This window comes from Narcine bancroftii, chromosome 2 (assembly GCF_036971445.1).
Source record: "Narcine bancroftii isolate sNarBan1 chromosome 2, sNarBan1.hap1, whole genome shotgun sequence".
In the NCBI taxonomy this organism is placed as follows: domain Eukaryota; kingdom Metazoa; phylum Chordata; class Chondrichthyes; order Torpediniformes; family Narcinidae; genus Narcine; species Narcine bancroftii.
The window spans coordinates 318,302,737-318,323,556 of record NC_091470.1 but is presented as its reverse complement, the minus strand read 5'-3'; the positions used below and the strand labels follow the sequence as shown (position 1 = coordinate 318,323,556).

General features: G+C 44.3%; 1 protein-coding gene across 8 annotated transcripts in view; it reads left to right on the top strand.

The window, feature by feature from the left end:
* Positions 1 to 20,820, top strand: part of LOC138755569 (transmembrane protein 71-like) — a 55,555-nt gene that overhangs the window by 11,681 nt on the left and 23,054 nt on the right. For 4 of the 8 annotated variants that reach the window (XM_069921785.1, XM_069921782.1, XM_069921786.1 and 1 more), the window contains exon 1: positions 13,725 to 13,814. Coding sequence is in view for 3 of the 8 variants with exons in the window: in XM_069921781.1 (XP_069777882.1) it covers positions 8,386 to 8,425; positions 12,087 to 12,147; positions 13,611 to 13,814 (305 nt within the window). In the remaining 5 variants the exon portion in view is untranslated. Of the gene's footprint in view, positions 1 to 8,340; positions 8,426 to 12,086; positions 12,148 to 13,610; positions 13,815 to 20,820 lie in introns of those variants that run through there. The other 4 variants (XM_069921781.1, XM_069921779.1, XM_069921780.1 and 1 more) reach the window with 2 other exon arrangements.

Here is a 20,820-nt window from a genome sequence, read left to right as displayed (position 1 = left end):
GACCAGTCCGATGCGGGACAGGCAGACACGATTGCAGCGGTTGCAAGGGAAAATTGGTTGGTTGGGGTTGGGTGTTGGGTTTTTCCTCCTTTGCCTTTTGTCAGTGAGGTGGGCTCTGCGGTCTTCTTCAAAGGAGGCTGCTGCCCGCCAAACTGTGAGGCGCCAAGATGCACGGTTTGAGGCGTTATCAGCCCACTGGCGGTGGTCAATGTGGCAGGCACCAAGAGATTTCTTTAGGCAGTCCTTGTACCTTTTCTTTGGTGCACCTCTGTCACGGTGGCCAGTGGAGAGCTTGCCATATAATACGATCTTGGGAAGGCGATGGTCCTCCATTCTGGAGACGTGACCCATCCAGCGCAGCTGGATCTTCAGCAGCGTGGACTCGATGCTGTCGACCTCTGCCATCTCGAGTACCTCGACGTTAGGGGTGTGAGCGCTCCAATGGATGTTGAGGATGGAGCGGAGACAACGCTGATGGAAGCGTTCTAGGAGCCGTAGGTGGTGCCGGTAGAGGACCCATGATTCGGAGCCGAACAGGAGTGTGGGTATGACAACGGCTCTGTATACGCTTATCTTTGTGAGGTTTTTCAGTTGGTTGTTTTTCCAGACTCTTTTGTGTAGTCTTCCAAAGGCGCTATTTGCCTTGGCGAGTCTGTTGTCTATCTCATTGTCGATCCTTGCATCTGATGAAATGGTGCAGCCGAGATAGGTAAACTGGTTGACCGTTTTGAGTTTTGTGTGCCCGATGGAGATGTGGGGGGGCTGGTAGTCATGGTGGGGAGCTGGCTGATGGAGGACCTCAGTTTTCTTCAGGCTGACTTCCAGGCCAAACATTTTGGCAGTTTCCGCAAAGCAGGACGTCAAGCGCTGAAGAGCTGGCTCTGAATGGGCAACTAAAGCGGCATCATCTGCAAAGAGTAGTTCACGGACAAGTTTCTCTTGTGTCTTGGTGTGAGCTTGCAGGCGCCTCAGATTGAAGAGACTGCCATCCGTGCGGTACCGGATGTAAACAGCGTCTTCATTGTTGGGGTCTTTCATGGCTTGGTTCAGCATCATGCTGAAGAAGATTGAAAAGAGGGTTGGTGCCAGAACACAGCCTTGCTTCACGCCATTGTTAATGGAGAAGGGTTCAGAGAGCTCATTGCTGTATCTGACCCGACCTTGTTGGTTTTCGTGCAGTTGGATAATCATGTTGAGGAACTTTGGGGGACATCCGATGCGCTCTAGTATTTGCCAAAGCCCTTTCCTGCTCACGGTGTCGAAGGCTTTGGTGAGGTCAACAAAGGTGATGTAGAGTCCTTTGTTTTGTTCTCTGCACTTTTCTTGGAGCTGTCTGAGGGCAAAGACCATGTCAGTGGTTCCTCTGTTTGCGCGAAAGCCGCACTGTGATTCTGGGAGAATATTCTCAGCGACACTAGGTATTATTCTATTTAGTAGAATCCTAGCGAAGATTTTGCCTGCAATGGAGAGCAACGTGATTCCCCTGTAGTTTGAGCAGTCTGATTTCTCGCCTTTGTTTTTGTACAGGGTGATGATGGTGGCATCACGAAGATCCTGAGGCAGTTTACCTTGGTCCCAACAAAGCTTGAAAAACTCATGCAGTTTGGCATGCAGAGTTTTGCCGCCAGCCTTCCAGACTTCTGGGGGGATTCCATCCATACCTGCTGCTTTGCCACTTTTCAGTTGTTCGATTGCCTTATATGTCTCATCCAGGGTGGGAACCTCATCCAGCTCTAGCCTTAGGGGCTGTTGAGGGAGCTGGAGCAGGGCGGAATCTTGGACTGAGCGGTTGGTACTGAAAAGAGATTGGAAGTGTTCTGACCATCGGTTGAGGATGGAGATCTTGTCGCTGAGGAGGACTTTGCCGTCTGAGCTGCGCAGCGGGCTTTGGACTTGGGGTGAGGGGCCGTACACAGCCTTTAGAGCCTCGTAGAAACCCCTGAAGTCGCCAATGTCCGCGCTGAGCTGTGTTCGTTTGGCGAGGCTAGTCCACCACTCATTTTGGATCTCCCGGAGTTTGCGCTGAAGATGGCTGCATGCGCGACGGAAGGCTTGTTTCTTCTCTGGACAGGACGGCTTTGTAAGGTGAGCCTGGTGGGCAGCTCGCTTCTTTGCCAGCAGCTCCTGGATTTCCTGGCTGTTTTCGTCAAACCAGTCCTTGTTTTTCCTGGAGGAGAAGCCCAGTACCTCTTCAGTGGATTGCAGTATGGTAGCCTTCAACTGATCCCAGAGGGTTTCAGGGGACGGGTCCGTGAGGCGGGTTGCAACGTCGAGCTTTGCTTTGAGGTTTGCCTGGAAGTTTCCTCTCGCTTCGTCTGACTGCAGTTTTCCAACATTGAACCTCTTTCTGGGGGCTTTATTGTTCCTGGGCTTTGGCTTGAAGTGAAGGTTGAGCTTGCAGCGAACCAGCCGGTGGTCAGTGTGGCATTCCGCGCTAGGCATGACCCTGGTGTGGAGCACATCTTGTTTGTCACTTTCTCGCACCAGGATGTAGTCCAGGAGGTGCCAGTGTTTGGATCGGGGATGCATCCAGGTGGTCTTAAGGCTGTCCCTCTGCTGAAAAAGGGTGTTTGTAATGACAAGCCGCTGTTCTGCGCAGAGCTCCAACAGGAGGCGCCCATTGTCGTTGCACTTGCCGACGCCATGCTTGCCCAGGATTCCTGGCCAGGTTTCTGAGTCTTTGCCGACACGAGCGTTGAAGTCGCCCAGGATGACAACCTTGTCAGCTGTAGGGGTACGTTGGATGAGGTTGCGCAGGTCGGTGTAGAACTTGTTCTTTTCTGCTGGTTCCGCCTGGAGGGTTGGAGCATAGACACTGATGAGGGTGATGTGACGCTTGTTTTGAAGTGGGAGTCGCATGGACATGATTCGGTCCGAGAGGCCTGTCAGAAGGTTTTCGAATTTGGAGGCAATGAAGCTCTTGACCATGAAGCCTACACCAGATAGGCGTCGTTCATCCGAAGGCTTGCCAGACCAGTAGAGTGTGTAGCCCGCGCCGCGTTCTTGGAGGCTGCCTACATCTGCCAGGCGGACTTCACTGAGAGCGGCTATGTCGATGTCAAGTCTGAGGAGTTCATGTGCAATGAGGGCAGACCGACGTTCAGGTCGGTGGCTGTCAGTCTTGTCTAGCATGGTTCTGATGTTCCAGCATGCTAGCTTGAGTTTGTGAGCATCTTTTGAGGGGGAGGACGTGGAGGGGGAGGACGTGGAGGGGGAGGACGTGGAGGGGGAGGACGTTGAGGGGGAGGACGTGGACCTGTCCTCGGGCCTGCGCAAAGGAGCTTTTAGGTGGAGTGCAGTGCGCGCAGTACTGGCCCCACCCTTTACACCCATGGTTCGTGTGCCGTGGCCAAGCAAGCTGGGACGTGGCAGCGAGGTCCTTGGGTCGTAGGTTTTATATCGGAGTGGCCTTCTCCTATGCAGGTTTCTTACCCGGGCTGGAGGGGCCTGCCTCCCCTCCTAGGTCGGTCCATACTGCCCGGACCGGGGCCGAGGCCGCCGCAGTTCACCCTGTGCCTGGACTGGGGCCACCGCCTCCCACTCCCTGCCCGGACCGGGGCCTCCGCCTGCCTCACTCGACCGAGGCCGGGGCCGCCGTCTCCCCCTTGCTCCTGCCCGGATCGGGGCCGCCGCCGTCTACCCTTCGCCCGGACCGGGGCCGGGGCCGCTGCTGCTCTCCCTGTGCCCGGACTGGGGCCGCCGTCTCCCCCTTGCTCCTGCCCGTATCGGGGCCGCCGCCGTTTACCCTTCGCCCGGACCGGGGCCGGGGCCGCTGCTGCTCTCCCTGTGCCCGGACTGGGGCCGCCGTCTCCCCCTTGCTCCTGCCCGTATCGGGGACTTTAACATTCTACTAATTGTCTTTTGAGTTAGAGAACTTCATACAATGAATTGCCTCTGGGTGCAGGCTCTGGCAAATATAATAGCAATGCCCTAAAACAGAAGAAAGCAGCAAAATCTGAGTTTGATAATCTGTTGAAGCAGTTTAATTAAATGAGACCAATAAATCTAACTCCAGATTTGTAGAGAGAGAAACAAGTAACATCAGGACATTAACATCAGAAGTTTCCTTTTCAATTTCCTACATAATTGAATTTGATGAAAACTGCATTTACGTTTTTAATGTGCCAGGAGTGTGCAAGTTGAAATTTGCTCTGGGTTTCAGGTTATGATGTGCATTTGCAAAGGGACAGTAAACAATGCATGACACTCTTTTTGATGTCACCTGCACACATCTCTGGTTAAATGAGGGCTGTGTCATGTGCACAGAAGAAAGGTATGTGAGAAAATGTGGGGCTTGCACATTGAAGCAAGCATCTATCAGACTGAAGGATTAATTAAACAAAGCTGTAACCTGGCCTTGGATGTTTACCATGAGACCAAGGCTTTCATTATCTTCCAAGTAGTCCCTCCTTTATGGAGCTGGCTGAGCAGTTGCTCGCACATCTTTGCTGTTATTAATGTTCATGCATACCCAGATTGTCTATCTGACCAATCTGAGCCTGAATGTCTGTTCATCCAAACCACTTATGTTTCGCTGTGGCCAATGTTCCCTCTAATTTTTTTTTAAAGTTGTCAGTATGTGCAAAAATCTTGTATTGTGCAATTTCTTTTTCCTGTGACAAAAGTATGTGCACACCAAATGCTTGTGCAAATGTAAACTTGAAATTCTTTCAGGATGATTTTGACACAGCCTATCTCTCATGGCTAATAAAACTGTATTGGCACGTCTTAATATAATACAAGTATGTTTGCATTCTACAAAGTAATGTATTTATTTAAAATTTTATTCTATACTTTGAACTACTTTGTTGTTCCCTTAAATAAATATCAATCAATGAGCATTTCTTATTTTTGTGATGCAATGCCTAAATAAATTATTAACAATAACACCCATCAATTCAGATCATTATTATTAAAGTTGCTGGGAATGACTAAATCAAAACTCACTCATTTAGATGGCACAGTTTATATAGGTTTACAAAATATTTGACATAAAACTGCACAGAATAACATACATATTTTAGTTGTGCAGTTATTTTTATTCACAGAAACAGCTAAGAAATTATTTTCACTGCGTATAATTATTAATTACTACTTTATTTTAGGTGTCTTTCCTTTGCGCTATTTGCAAAACAAGTGTGCGCGTGCGCAGGTGCCCATCTTAGAGGGTACAGGGCCTGTGGCTGAAACCCAATCTTTGCTGTCATCTCCCAACAAACTGCAGCCCTTTTTCTTCTTTTAACTCTGAAGTGGCAGAGCAAGCAGGTGAAAAGCCATGGATGCAGAATTTGTATAAGCACCTTGCAACTGCCATGACTTATTAGGCCTTCTACTGAATAGAATATATCTGCCTAGGCACTCTGCATATGACTGCTTTACTATGACCATTGAGGAGCCAAGCAACTTTTAGCCTGTGGCATGCAGCGAAACTGATGCAGTGAAATTCAAATTGAGAAGCATGGTAATAGCTACTGATAAAGGTCTATAACATTAACAGTGATTTTTTAAAAATTGAATGTTAAGATTAGACACTGAGGTTTCAAAACTCGTGTATGCCCTTAAATTGTAAAGAGGTGTGCAACTTAAATTGTTACTGTTACAAAAAGGGGAGAGGTAGGAATATTAACTTGAAATGACTTCCTTCTGTCTGGGCAGCTCTGTTAGACTTTGAAAGGAAATGGTCAGGCCAGATTTAAGTGTATGTCAGTTCATGGGAATGTGCAACTACTATAAATAAAAATGATGTGGAGTACTGGAGAATTTAACGTCTTTGGAAAGCATTCAATGCAGCAATACTATTGTTCCAGTTCAGATACCTGATTTGTGTTGTTCTGTTTACAAAGCTGCATGCCAACAACTGAGATTGTTCCGTTATCTATTAATTTTTTTCTCTGGAGATTTGCAGAATAGAGACCGGCTGGTGGTATTTGTGCTTTATGTGAATGTTATCATCAGTACATCGTTCTGTTCTTGGGTGGCCATTTCCAACTTTCCAAAAGGAGAACATGCAGGGTCGGCATCAAAAGAAATCTAATAGAGGGCATTAGGGTAACTGTGGGGGGGGGTGGGGAGGGAACAAACTAACTTTCAAAGACTTTCTCAATGGGGGGGGTAGTGGTGGGATGTGTTGCATCGTGTACTGATGCTAATGGTGTGGGCGTGCAATAACTCATTTGGAGGCATGGCAATGCCTGCGAATGCTCTCTTCCCCCCACCCCCCCACCCCCGCCGCTCCTGAGGACATGGCCATATATACAGTGTTTCAAAAAATATTTTTAAATAAAATTTAAGCCATCTTGCAAAAACAACAAATGCGAACAGACGATCACCTTAGTTATTTAAATAAAATTTCTGACGTGAAACCTTTTTTTGCCTATATAAATCCAGCAAAAACTTGGCTATTTCAACATAAATTAGCAATGATCTGCGAGAGCCCTTTTTCCCTATTCAATGATTTTTCAATCTCCATATTACATACAATATATGCATTCATACAGTGTAAATAAAGAACAAAAAGTCACCCACTCTGTCTCCAACTCTCCACACCTCTACTGCATTAATGTAATGTGTTTATGTAATGGTTGACAAAATATACGGAGCATCACTCACCCTCCTACAAAGATCAAAACTGGCCGCGCGCCACTACTCCACACTCCACTTGACATTGACTGAAGTAGCGCTGCCGAAGATCGTGCCAGAATTAAGTGCCTGCACACTGCGCTAAACGTTCCTGAATTCCCCCGTCTGGGCCCACCATGCACGTGCCAACCGATCCCAGTAAAATAACTCACCACATTTGTGCTGGCTGGCCCTGGTACTCAAATCCATCATGCATGTGTCAGCCAGCACTCACGTCTGCATGCAAAAAGAAACATGGCCATGGACAACCTATGGACCCCGGGACACTGCTATCGCTTCAGTTGACAAGTATGTTCCCTCTTCCTTTCCCCCTCTGCAGTTTCTGCCTTTTAATTTATTGTCCATTTGGGGTGGATGGATGGGTGATAGGGTAGGGTCGGTGCCAGAATTAATGTTAGAGGAGGGTATTAGCATGTTAGTGGGAGGGACAGTGGAATGCTCATAAACTCGCTCAGCACGGGGGAGGGAGTTTGCTGTTGTTTGCTGGGATCTACCTGCCAATGAATATTAACATCATCCGCCCCTCTGTTGTAGGAGACGAGGGTGTTGCTTTTATTAATGCTAGTGACGCTTGTCGCACGCTAATGACGCAGGAGAAGGTGGGGTGGGTCTGATGGCGAACTATGGCCGCAATCGTATTGGGGGAGCACAGAACCTTGATTGGGGGAAAAGCCCATAGATGGCCCTCCCCCCTCACCTCGGCACCAACACTGCTGTAAGGCCTACACCCCCAAATGGAAGACAAATTAATGTCTGGCTCGAGGTGGCGCTGGATGGAGGACAGTGTCCTCAAAAGCCAGACTGCCCTGCCACCCTATTCTGCTCCCTTCTGTTTTGCCTTTTGCTTGCACTTCACCACATCTGCTCCTTGTAGTATCAGGATCCAAATTTTATCCTCTCTCTGGATAGAGCATTTTGTTGCAGGATGCATTATTTCAGCATGGAGGAAGGAGCTAATTTGTGAACAATAATATGCAGAAAATTAAAGGAACAGGAAAAGTAAAACTGAAGGAAACCACAATCTGAATCTTTGATTCTTTATTTTGAAAAAGTTTCCTATGAAAACCCAAGGAATGATATTTCCAAACCTGTTAAACTTGGTGTCAAATTTTGTTTGATTACCTCCCTCAAAGTTCCTTTGATGCAGTTTGGAACCTTTTGTTATTTTATAGGTGCAAAACACTGCACCTATCCAAGGTTACAGATGTGAAAGAGTGAATTCTCCACTGCTCCATTCCCCCTCAAACCTTTCCCAGGTGTTTCTGATATTTAAAAACAGGAATGTAAAAGGTTGAAGTCTTTTGAAATCTCAGCTGGGTGGACACATTGTACTTTTTTAAAAAAAATCAGAGTATGAGAGATTTTTAAGCACTTGGGTTTTAAAATATCTTTCCTGCTATTTTGTATTAGATTTTTTTGGTTCTCGGTTAATGTTCAAACATTTATACTTTTCTGAAAACTGCAATAATGTTTCCTGAAGATTCTATTAGAACCTTATTCATTGTGCTTCAGATTTTGTGATTGAGAAATCTCAAGATAACAGGATTGCAATTTCTGCTACCACTTTTGGAATTAGAGAATTAAAAATTTAAATTAAAAAAAAAGATAGTTCTTGTAACCAAAATTTTTATAGGGCATTGATATTAGTTGGAAATTTTTAACAGTAAAACTGATTTATTTATTTTATATTTCTTCCAATAGGTCTTCATTCATTCTTGACTGTTGAAGAGTACTCGAACAGCAGAAATGTATCCAGGATCACATTATATATCAAGCTCATTACATGGTAACTTTTTAAAAGAAAAAATCAACTGAACAGAGTTAAAATACATTAAATTGTTCAGCATATAATTTATGAAAATATCAAGGTCTCCCTCATTTATCTTAATCTGATGTATTAAAAGCATTGTAATTCTTCCACAATATTATCCATCTCAGAAGATTTGTTTCTGAACTTTTTATCCATGTGTTTCTGACCTTTTTAGTCTCCTCACCTATCCTCTGCAAACTTGAACTTGTATGCAGCTTGTATCCTCACCTGCATGTCCTGGTATTGAACCAGCTCTGCACTCACTGCACCACATTAGCTCCTGGTCCAGCAACACCTGAGAGTTGTTTATTTTTCTTCCTTGTTGTCAAATCCCTCCATGGTATCAAACCTTCCTCTGTCTGAAACCATATCAGCACAAAACCCTCTGTGAATTTTGATTTGCTCCAATTCTGACATGTGTGTGGCACGATCAATAACCACTCGCAGACACAAAGCAAGAGTTGAAGGCTTTATTGATAAGAGGACGCAGACATGCCTCTACATGGTGCTGGCTCATGTCCAAGGCAGGTATACAGGAGAAGACTAGGGCTCTCAGCCTTTATTAGTTGACCTTGTGGGGCGGGGCTTCAGGTACAGAAGGCAAGCCAGCCTGCCCAGCCCATTGAGGACCTGCCCGCAGTACCATGTTCCACCACATTCAACCCTTTTTTTAAGTGAAGTCCGGCAGGTGATGCGGGTCAATGTCCATCGGCACGAGACTTGTAGTCTATACAGTTCACAGGTTCAGCTTCTCCGGTGACTTTATTCGGTGCTGAGATCTCCAAAGTACTGCTGGCTGTATCGTTGGTTCCAGAGTAATGGTAGCTTCTTCGCTCGGCTGTAGGGGGTGGGAAATTTGTAACAGTGGAGGGGGGTTCAGAAGAGGGAGAGACACTCCAGTGGTGGGGAAAGCTCTGTGTGGGGGGGGGGGAGAGGGCCGTGTTGGAGGTGGGATCACTACTTTGTCTGCCAGGATGATCCCTGGGGCCGACTGGTCACTGCCCGGGGGGTATCATGTGCACCTCCCGTGCCAGGTCCCTCACTTGCGCCGGGTCCTGAATGGACACTGTATTGTTCTGTCCATCCAGGTACCTTATCAGCACATTCTTGGGGTTCGCATGCAGGAGGTGCACTTCCTCGATCAGATTTCTTTTGATGCCGACCCTGCATGTCCTCCTTTTGGAAAGTTGGAAATGGCCACCCAAGAACAGAACGATGTACTGATGATAACATTCACATAAAGCACAAATACCACCAGCCAGTCTCTATTCTGCAAATATCCAGAAAAAAAAATATTTAATAGATATCGGAACAATCTCAGTTCTAACATGTTTCTGGAGAATCATCGGCCCTGGGGTTGTCAGCCAGACAGACAGCATGGTTCCTGATGCTGACCTCCTAGGGAAAAAGAACAATTTTTCTTGGGGCGTTGCGTTTGTTGCCATGCAAAGTAAGGACCTGGTGGTGTGCAGCGCTTCAGGAAGGACCTCTTGCTACTGGGATAGGGGCATCCCTTTCGACTTGAAGACCTTCCAAATCGTACCATTCTCTCTTTACACCTGCTCGTTCCTGCGGGGATTGTGGCTGGTGGTTCTGCTCTGGTCCAGCATGATGGAAGTCAACATCAACTCACTGTCTGAATCGCTACTGTTATGTCGGTGGGTTGGCTGTTGCCAAGATGGTCACCCAGGAGATTGGAAAGATGGCCACCCCCATTGGATCACATATGGTGGAGTCCTGAATTGAAGCTGGATGTGATGTCCCTCCATGTCATTGCGCCGTCGGCCAGGAAGTTCGGGTCTCAGCAACCAGAAATGATGACGGAAATGGGTTGGCCCAAGATGGCGACACGGGTCGCCGTCAGCATGCAGCCCTGCTAGAGAGGGGCTTAGAATGACATACCCTGACATAGTGTTCTTTCCTCTGGCAGTTCGAGCAGGATGTGCTATAGGCCAAGCAGTACTTCCGTGGGTGTTTACTTTGGCCGCAGTAGTTGCATCTTGTGTGCTCGCCGGTAGCAGTCAGGGGTCCCGTGTCCCAAGATGGCACCACCCATTCTCCCCACCTGATGGCCACAAGGCCTGCTGAGTAGGCTTCCATGCTCATTTGAGCAGTCTCCATTGCTTGGGCCATCTGCACCACTTCCTGTAGATTGCCTTTCTCCAGGAGTGGTTCCCGTATTTGATGGGAGTGGAATCCAGCAACTAGCCCATCGTAGATGAGTTCCTGGTAGGTCGCTGCAGTCACGTTCCAGCACCCGCAGACTCATCTCAGCTCCCGCATGGCCCTCACAAAATCATTGACCGACTCACCTGGACCCTGGCGTTGGGAGCTAAGCTGGAAGCAAGCGCACTCGGGGCTCTGAACTGCTGTCGGAGTAGGGGCATTGCCTCTTCATATTCAGTGCAATTGGGAATTAATTGGTATGCTCGGTGGCCCACAGCTGTGAAGAGCAGGTCGTACCGATCACCATAGGCTGTGATTTCATGGTGCCTCAGGTAGGCCTTCAAACTGTGTAGCCAGATATCAAACTTTTCGGAGGCTTCTGGATCCTTGGATTGGTCTCCAGCCTCTCCAGTCGGATTGCTTTGTCCATGGCACTTTAAAATTTCTGATCAATAAATTGTGGCATGATCAATGACCACCAATAGACACAAAGCAGGTAGTCAAAGGGTTTATTGATCAGAAGACCCAGACATGCCTCTACGAGCTGCTGGCTCAGGTCCAAGGCAGGTATGCGGGAGGAAACTAGAGCTCTCAGTCTTCATTAGGGGATCTTATGGGGAGGGGATCTTATGGGGAGGGCCAACAAGTACAGAAGGCGGGCCAGCCTGCCCAGCCCAGTGAGGATGTGCCCGGATATGCCCGCAGCACAGTGTTGCACCACAATGTGGTCCATCTCTAAGATTGGAATTTTTTTGCTTCAGCTCTCTGGTCTTCCAGTTCTGTGGTTCCCTGACTAAGGTTGGCTTTGTGCAAGAGTGTTTGAGGTGAAATTAAAACCTGACAGTATTGCCTGCTGCTGGAACAATGGCAAGAATCCGTGACCATGTTTTTTTTCGTTAAAGGCCTTGTTCCTGATATTGCTTTATTTTATTAGGAACTATTACTTACCATACCAATCATTATATTTGCTAAAATGTTAACTTTAAAAGCAGGTTGCACTTCTAAAGAAGGCATAACTGATACATTCAATTCCAACCTAATAAAATATCTTGATCAAAGGCTTTTTCCCTCCATCACCCTCCATTACAGTTTATTTGTTTTAATCATTTCGGAATGTTTTTGTGCACATGTCGGTAACATATTTTTGAGATTGTTGGATGTGTTAGTTTAAACCAGCCATTCTCAACCTTTATGGCTCTGCCCCCCTGAGGACTCTGCTCTAAGTTTATGGGCCCCCTTCCCTGTGAAGCAGTCAAGTTTTGGTTTCTCTCCTACTGACCACATAAAAGTAAAATTTAAAAATTATGTTACATGAGGTGATAAGAAAATAAGGCTTTCACTTAAATGTGCTATGGCCTCTGGGGTGGTGGTGGTGGGGGGGGTGTCTATAGGGAATCCAATGAGAATGGCTGTTTGAATCAATATTTCTCACCGTTTCTTATGACTAACAAAACCTCTATTGCTGTGGCAGCTACACAGGTATTACCAGAAGAAATTCAGAACGAGATGTCTCCTGAAATGATCCTTCAAAGGTATTCAGAAGCATGTTACAGTTTACTTGCATGAGAAATACATGTTTAGTGTGTTGATTAGTTGGGTTTGCTTAACTGGCCAGATTGAGGCCCAAGCGAATTTTCTTTTTGGAAAGCAATGAGAGAAGGAAATCGGAAAACAGTGATTAGAGATCATCCTGGTTTTCAAACCCTAGAGGACTGATGAGAGAAGGAAATGTAAAATAACTTGCTGTTTGAGGCCTTGAAAAACTGCACTGCCACTCATAACTTCTATTTTTTTTAAATTATCTGACCAGTAATGAGTTGTTTTTTTAAAAAGTGGGTTGTTATTCTAAAGAAGGTAGAATTAACTAATCTCAAAATGAATAAGACTTAAATAAGGCTCAAAATGAATAAGACTTAAATAAGGCTCAAAATGAATAAGACTTAAGAAAACAGCCCTTCCAGGTAAGGCAAAGACTTAAGAAAATGGCCCTTCCAGGTAAGGCAAAGACAAGAAAATGGCCCTTCCAGGAAAGGCAAAGACTTAAGAAAACGGCCCTTCCAGGTAAGGCAAAGACTCAAGAAAATGGCCCTTCCAGGTAAGGCAAAGATGTGTTTTAAGTTCCTTCAACCTGCTCTAAGGCTTTCAGTGGCTGTGATTTGGCATCATTTACATCAGCAAGACCAAGGATAGATTATGCAACCATTTTGCAGGACACCTGCACTTTACCTGCAGTGACTACCTTGAGCTTCCAGTTGCATGTCTTTTCAACTGCCTTTTCCATTCCCACACTGGTCTGTCTGTCCTTTGCCTTTTCCATTGCTGAGGTGAGGCCAATGCCTAGAAGAACTGTACTTTGTATTGCATTTTACCTACGGCCTGTTGTGAACAGTAATCCACTCCCCTGTTTCTTTCCCACTTCCATCAGTCCACCTTTGATATCTCCCTTTGTACATTTTCTCCCCATTCCCTTCTCCCTAGGATGTATTGCTCTTTCCCTCCTGGTTCCATCTGTCCATCACCCACAAGCCTATCTACCTGGGTTTCTTCTCTTTTGCTTAATCTTTTCTTTCCCCTCTCCCACCTGACTCCATCTGCCTATCATTTCTCCATTTCTGATTCTGCTTATCACAGACTAGCCTATGAAGATGCCACCCTCTTTCTTATCCCTCACCCCCTCCCCCCATCATGGTTCCATCTGCCCATCAGTACCCCTCCATTGCATTCCAGCTATCACCTACCAGCCTCTGTCTCGGCCTTCCCCTTCACTTCTAGATACTGGCTACGATCTTCCATCAACAATCTGCCCTGAAGCAGGGGCTAGACCCAGTACATTAATCATCCCTTTATCTTGGGAGATGCCACTTGATCTTCTGAGTTCTTCCTGTCAGATTTTTTAATTTAATTCTAGATTCCAGCATCTACAGTCTTTTATGTCTCCTTAATAAGACTGGTTGTTTTCATCAATAAACTGTGTTTTGTATTCTGTTGTTTCCAGGATTTCATTGAGGGCCAGTGAGAGCTCCTGTTCACCTTGTCCTCTAAATCCTTTGGGTGTCTCCCCCTGCATGTGTCGTCGGAGTCCGCGGCTGTTGACAAATGGTTATTATGATATAAGTGAAGAGAGCTTCATGGATGAAGAAGGGAATCTTACCCTAACTCCTTCCAAAATCAATGTTAGCTACAAGGAAAATCTGGTTCGGTGAGTGTCAATTTCCATAATTACTATGGCAAAGGCAATGGGTTCAACGTGGTTCAAACATGATATTCAACTTCAGGTAGCCTCGCCATAGCATCTAACCATTAGTCACACTTTAGTTTCACTTTAAATTACAGATACTCCCCAACTTTCGACCTACTCGCATACGACTGAATTTTTTTTTAAAATAAGAAAAATATAAAATTTATGTAGTTTGTCGTATTTGACAAACTATAACAGGGATACAGGGCATGTAAGAGCCAAAATTTGTATACTTGTTCAACAGTGTTCCGGGGTCCATAGGCTGGGCATGGCCATCTTGATTCCTGTGGGCATGCGCGAGCCTTCGGTTGGCACATGCATGGTGGTTTCACGTATTGGAGTTCAGTTGACACATGCTCAAAAATTAAGCGCCCTGACTATATTGAATTTGCACTGTTAACTCTTGTACATGCACCAACCGAACTCCATCTGTGAACCCACTGCGCATGCGCCAACTGAAGACTGACACATGTGCACAGGAATCAAGATGGCCGCGCCCAGGCTATGAGCCCTGGAATGCTAACAAGGTAAGTATGGACATTTTGACTCTTGCATATTTTTTATCCTTGTTATAGTTTATCAAATACAACAAAAATCTATGATGAAAGAAAGATTTGATTTAAAAAATTTGCTTTAAGACTCCAAGCACACGGGCAAAATTCTGAAGTGTCCATTCTGAGATGCGACCCATCCTTCGGGCCCAAATTACGGTGATAAGTCGGGGAGTACCTGTACTCTGGGAATTGTGAGCAGGTAAATACTGGAAGATCATATTCTAAATGATTCAGGATTCAGTTTATTGTTATACATACAAAAATGGTTTTTCATATATTTGCCCTGTAAATACATACAAAGATGTGCTACTACCAAAAAAAAAACACCTAAAACTAAAAAGAGATTGGGTAGACCAAGTAGTTTTTTCTTTAATTCTAAAGCCAGGGGAGTGGAGATTTTATTTAAGAAAAATTTACCAATTAAAGTTCAGAGTGTGATTACGGATCATGCAGGTAGATATATAATGGTAAATTGTCAAATATTTTTTGAGGAATGGACTTTTTTGAATATACATATATATATATAGTATATGAGATAGACAACAGACTCGCCAAGGCAAATAGCGCCTTTGGAAGACTACACAAAAGAGTCTGGAAAAACAACCAACTGAAAAACCTCACAAAGATAAGCGTATACAGAGCCGTTGTCATACCCACACTCCTGTTCGGCTCCGAATCATGGGTCCTCTACCGGCACCACCTACGGCTCCTAGAACGCTTCCACCAGCGTTGTCTCCGCTCCATCCTCAACATCCATTGGAGCGCTCACACCCCTAACGTCGAGGTACTCGAGATGGCAGAGGTCGACAGCATCGAGTCCACGCTGCTGAAGATCCAGCTGCGCTGGATGGGTCACGTCTCCAGAATGGAGGACCATCGCCTTCCCAAGATCGTATTATATGGCGAGCTCTCCACTGGCCACCGTGACAGAGGTGCACCAAAGAAAAGGTACAAGGACTGCCTAAAGAAATCTCTTGGTGCCTGCCACATTGACCACCGCCAGTGGGCTGATAACGCCTCAAACCGTGCATCTTGGCGCCTCACAGTTTGGCGGGCAGCAGCCTCCTTTGAAGAAGACCGCAGAGCCCACCTCACTGACAAAAGGCAAAGGAGGAAAAACCCAACACCCAACCCCAACCAACCAATTTTCCCTTGCAACCGCTGCAATCGTGTCTGCCTGTCCCGCATCGGACTGGTCAGCCACAAACGAGCCTGCAGCTGACGTGGACTTTTTACCCCCTCCATAAATCTTCGTCCGCGAAGCCAAGCCAAAGAAAAAAAGAAAGATATATATATATATATATATAGACTGAATTTAGACGATGAAAAATTTATACAAGATATTTTTTTTTAATTTAGTGGATGTCTATGAAAATATTTTAGTAGGAGGTGATTTTAATTTTTGTTTGGATCCTTTATTAAATAGATAATCAAGAATAATAGTTAATGCTAAAGCAGCTAAAGCTATGTTGTATTTAATGAAGGATTTAAGTTTAATTGATATATAGAGAAAGAAACATCCAAGGGATAGAGATGATTCTAATTGATTTGATACATACTCTAGAATTTTTTTATTTTCAGCTCAAAATCAGTCAAGAGTTTTGAATATTGATTATAAAACCAGAATAATATCTGATCATTCTACATTATTGATGGAATTGGTATTTACTGAAAAACAACAGTCAGTATATACATGGAGATTAAATTCTTTGCTATTAAAAAGGAATGATTTTTGTGCTATTATAAGGAAGCATATTGAATTATTTTGTGATACATTTACATTCAATAGAGGATAACTTTATTATTTGGGTTGCATTAAAAGCTTATCTGTGAGGACAGATTGTAAGTTTTACTTCAACAATTAAAAAGGATTATAAGAGAGAGAAGGATTAGAAAAATAAATAACAGTATTGGAAAAAGATACTCAAATCTCTGTCAGAGGATAAACATAGATGTTTAATTAATAAGAAGTTACAATATAATACAATGTTGACATAGAGAAAATGATCCTTAGATCTAAACAGAAATATTATGAATTAGAGGAAAGATCTCATAAAATTCTGGCTTGGCAATTAAAGGCAGAACAAACTTCGAGATCAATTAATGCAATACCACGAGATAATAAAAAAGTGACATTTAAACCCTAAGAAATAAATGAAACTTCTATGGAATTTTATAAAAAATTATGCACTTCAGACTCATTACAGGATGAAACTATTATAGATAATTATTTATTGCAAATTACATGATCTAGATTAATTGAGATAGAAAAAGATCATTTGGACAGACACTTACTGAGCAAGAAGTTAATGAAGCATTTAATTGTTTACAAAATATAAATGTTGTGTATGCACTCACCAAATTAAGATTCATAGACATGATGCTTTCTTATCCTTTACTTCTATTAGACTAACATGGCTACTGACACACAGGGTTCACAGGGTTATATATATATATGGAAGGGTGACATCATGACGTGGGGTTATACCCAACACTTTTCCCCCCCCCCCCCCCCCCCCCACCACCACCTCGCCCAGGTGCAGTAAATGCTGACTGGGCCCCTTCGAACTAATAAGATTACATCAGGCTCAGGACTACAAGTGAGAATTAGAATACATCTCATGAGTAATTATAAAAGGGAAAGTATTTAATAATAATCAGGGCACATAGTCCTTAAAGCGTTCAAGTGGTCTTCTTTCTCTTTTGAGCCGTCTTGGCGTGGTTTGCTGTGCTGGTCTTTGCTTGGGACCTGTAGATAGTAGAGTTGACTGCAACTGCCGACCTTCGCTGCCTCCTGGCTGCATGACTCAGTTACTGGACTCCTCACTGGACTGCTTGGCTCTAAAACTGTCTCTGCCACCCCCTTCACTTGGTCTGAGGGGTAGAATGGTCGGGGCAGGCCATGGCAGGTTTGTTCCCACCTCCTCCAGCTCATGAGGCATTTCATGGACCTTAGTGTCAGTCAGTGCTCGTAATTGGTCAATGTTTCACTTCCACAATCTGTCCCGCACTAGCACAGAGTATTGGCAGGGGCTCAATTTTTGTAAGATTACACCTACCACCCATGGGCCTTTTTATTGTCTATAATCTTGTTCTAGAACTCTCTCACCCACTTCCAATGTTCTAGGTGATGTTTGTGGCGATGCTGTTTTTTGTAATAAGAGACCCAGATCTGTATGAACTGTGGACAGCAGGGTCCACAGGTTGTGGCCAAACACCAGTTCTGCTGGGGTGCATTTTGTGGTAGAATGCGGCGTGTTTCGGTACCCCAATAGGAAATCTGTGATTTTTGTGTGTCTAGGAGGCATTTGGAAGTTTCATGGATTTCATTGGTTTTTTGAATGTTTGTACTAAACATTCTGCCTCCCCATTAGTACTTGGGTGATAGGGTGTGGACAAAATAGGTCTGATATTGTTGTCGCACATAAATTTTAAAAAATGTTCTGATGTAAATTGAGGTCTATTGTCTGCAACTAATTCATGAGGCAATTGTAAGTGGCAGAGATAGCTCATAGATAGTCAATCATGGGATCTGCTTTGGTGCTTTTCAGCTGTGAAACTACTGCCCATTTGGAGTGTGCATCCACAACTATTAAGAAAGTCTCACCCATGAATGGTCCAGCGAAGTCTACATGAATCCAATGCCAGGGTTTGGATGGCCATTCCCATGGGTTAGCTTTGGCTTGCAGCATTTTTGGCTGCATTGACTGACATGCTGTTGTTTTAATGTCTCTGTTTATGGACCATTCCCAGATGGTTGTGGTGTAGTTCTGATAACATGGTAGTTTGCCATTTGGCTGGAATAATTGTATAGGTACTCCACAGTAAACATCCTTCTTCAACTGATAGTTCATGACGGAGTGCATAGTGAGGTTTTAGATCTTCAGGTTCGGGCCACCCATTAAGGGTGAAGTCTAGAACCTTGCATATTATTGCCTCTTTTCGGGTTTCCTTTCCAATCATCTGGGCTGTCACGGGCAGTTGTTGAAGTTGTTTTTGGTTGACAGCTGCTGCCTCCGCTCTCCATTTAATAATTTCTTCTCATTGTTCTGTCTTGGTTGAGACATGCATGATAAGGCATCCGCATGGCTGTTGAGTGTTCAAGGTTTGTGTTTCATAGTTATACGTGGTTAGTAGCATGGCCCATCTTTGAATTTTTGCCGCAGCTAATACTGGTATACCTTTGTGTGGGCCCAAGATTAAACTAAGAGGCTTGTTGTCTGTGATCAGGGTGAATTTTCTTCCGTAAAGATATTGATGGAATTTTTTACACCAAAAACTATTGCCAATCTTTCTTTTTCTAGTTGGGTGTAATTGCATTCGCTTGTGGTTAATGTTCACAAAGCAAACGCTACTGATTGCTCACCTTTTGCTGTGATTTGGGGTAGTACCACTTCTAGTCCTGCTGGTGAACTATCCACGGCTAGTGTAACTTCTTTACTAAGGTCGTAGTGGATCAGCACCTTGTTTGTTGACGTTAGTATTTCCCTTAGTTGATCGACCATTTTTAGTTTCTGTGTTCCAATACCATGTTTGATCTTTATTGAGTAATTGGTTCAGCGGGCTGAATAGTGTAGACATATTAGGGATATGTTTTTAGTCATGATTCACAAGACCTTGGAAGGGCTGTAATTCCGATTTGTTGGTTGTGTATAGGGCCTTGCGAACGGCTTCTGTTCCTGCTGGATTCATTCGCACTTCCTCGTTGTCTCTTGTAAACCCAAGGTATGTTACTGAGGGGAGCATGAAGACACATTTGTCCATTCATAATCATATGAATCTGTTGTAATCTGGTTAAAACCTTTTCAAGGTTTTGTAAGTGCTCACTGCCGTTTCGGCCCGTGATGATGATACCATCTAGGTAACCCCCAACTGAGAGTTCATGTAGTAATTTGTCCATTGTTGCTTGAAAAATCCCAGGTGCTGCTGAACTTCCGTCAGGTGAATAGTCCCCGATGGGTATTGATTGTCACATATTCCCTTGATTTTTTTTGTCCAATTCTATCTGTTGATATGCTTGTGACAAATCTAGTTCTGTGAATTTTTGCCCTCCATTTGGTGCTTCAACAATTCTCCTGCCTTGGGCATGGGGTGTTTGGGTATTTTGAGTGATGGATTGATGGTGACTTTGTAATCACTGCAAATGCGAATCTCGCCAATTGCTTTTCGTACGGATTTTGATGGGCGCTGCCCAATTGGTTCTAATATGCCTTTGTGTTTTAGTCTATTTAATTCTGCCTCAATTTTCCCTTTCATAGCAATTGGGACTGTTCTGGCTTTGAAGAATTTTGGTTCTGCATTACCTTTTAATTGCAGTTTGGATTGAACACTTTTGATTTTCCCCCAATTCTTGTTGGAAAACCATTTCGTGGTTGTTGAGGATTTGGTCGAGTTCTGGCTGGGAGGTGTCCATTTACATTTAGTATTGAACCAATTTCCAGCCAGTCTAGGGGAATGTGTTGTAGCTAGTTTCTTCCAAAAAGTGCTGGTCCCTTGGTATCTATGATGGAGAGAGAGAGTGTTTTTGGTTACTGTTGTTTGTTTTGTACTTGGGCCGAAAATTTTCCAAACATTTTGATACTGTCTTCTTGTAACAGATATTAGAGTTATTTCAGTTGGTTTTATTGGGAGGCATGGTAGCAAGTGTTCCTTTGCATGTAACTGCATTAGGGACATCTCTGCCCCTGTGTCTAACTCCATCTTCAGGGGTGTCTGTTTATTTTTAGCTGTATAAAGGTTGCTGTGTTTCTACTGTTTATTCCTTGGATGTGTAATATCTCAGGAGCTGAAATTTCAGGAGCTTGAATGTTGCTAGGTTTTCTCTCTCTCTCTCTCTCTCTCTCTCTCTCTCTCTCTCTCTCTGTAATTGTTTTGACTTTAGCTGCCTGTTTATTTGCAAGCCACCTGTGCTTTAGAAGCAGACATTTAGCTTTGATATGTCCTTCTGTTTTGCAATGGTTGCATTTAGAATTTTTAAAGAAATATTTTTCTGGTCAGTGGTTGTATTTCCCACAACAGAAACACTGTTGGAGGGAAGATCTCCCGACCAGTAGGTCTCATTGACCCACATCCAAGTTTTTACCTGCCATTTCAGAGCTGCAGACAACCTTGTACACAATTTGTAATGTAATGTCTTCATTCATTGCTAATAATTTTTGCCTTGCTTGGCAATTTGCCAGCCCCTTCACTAATCTGTTTTGCAGTGCTTGATTTAGAAACTGCTTGAAATGACAGTGCTCCACCAAATTGTGCAACGATGCCAAGTATTCATTGACTGTTTCTCCTAGTCCTTGTCTCCTTTCATAGTATCATTGCCTTTCTACCATAACTGGTGGTTTGAGGCTTAAATGGTTGCTTTGAGCTGTCCATAATTCATTGAATGTCTTCGACCCTGGATCCTCTGGGGATAGCAA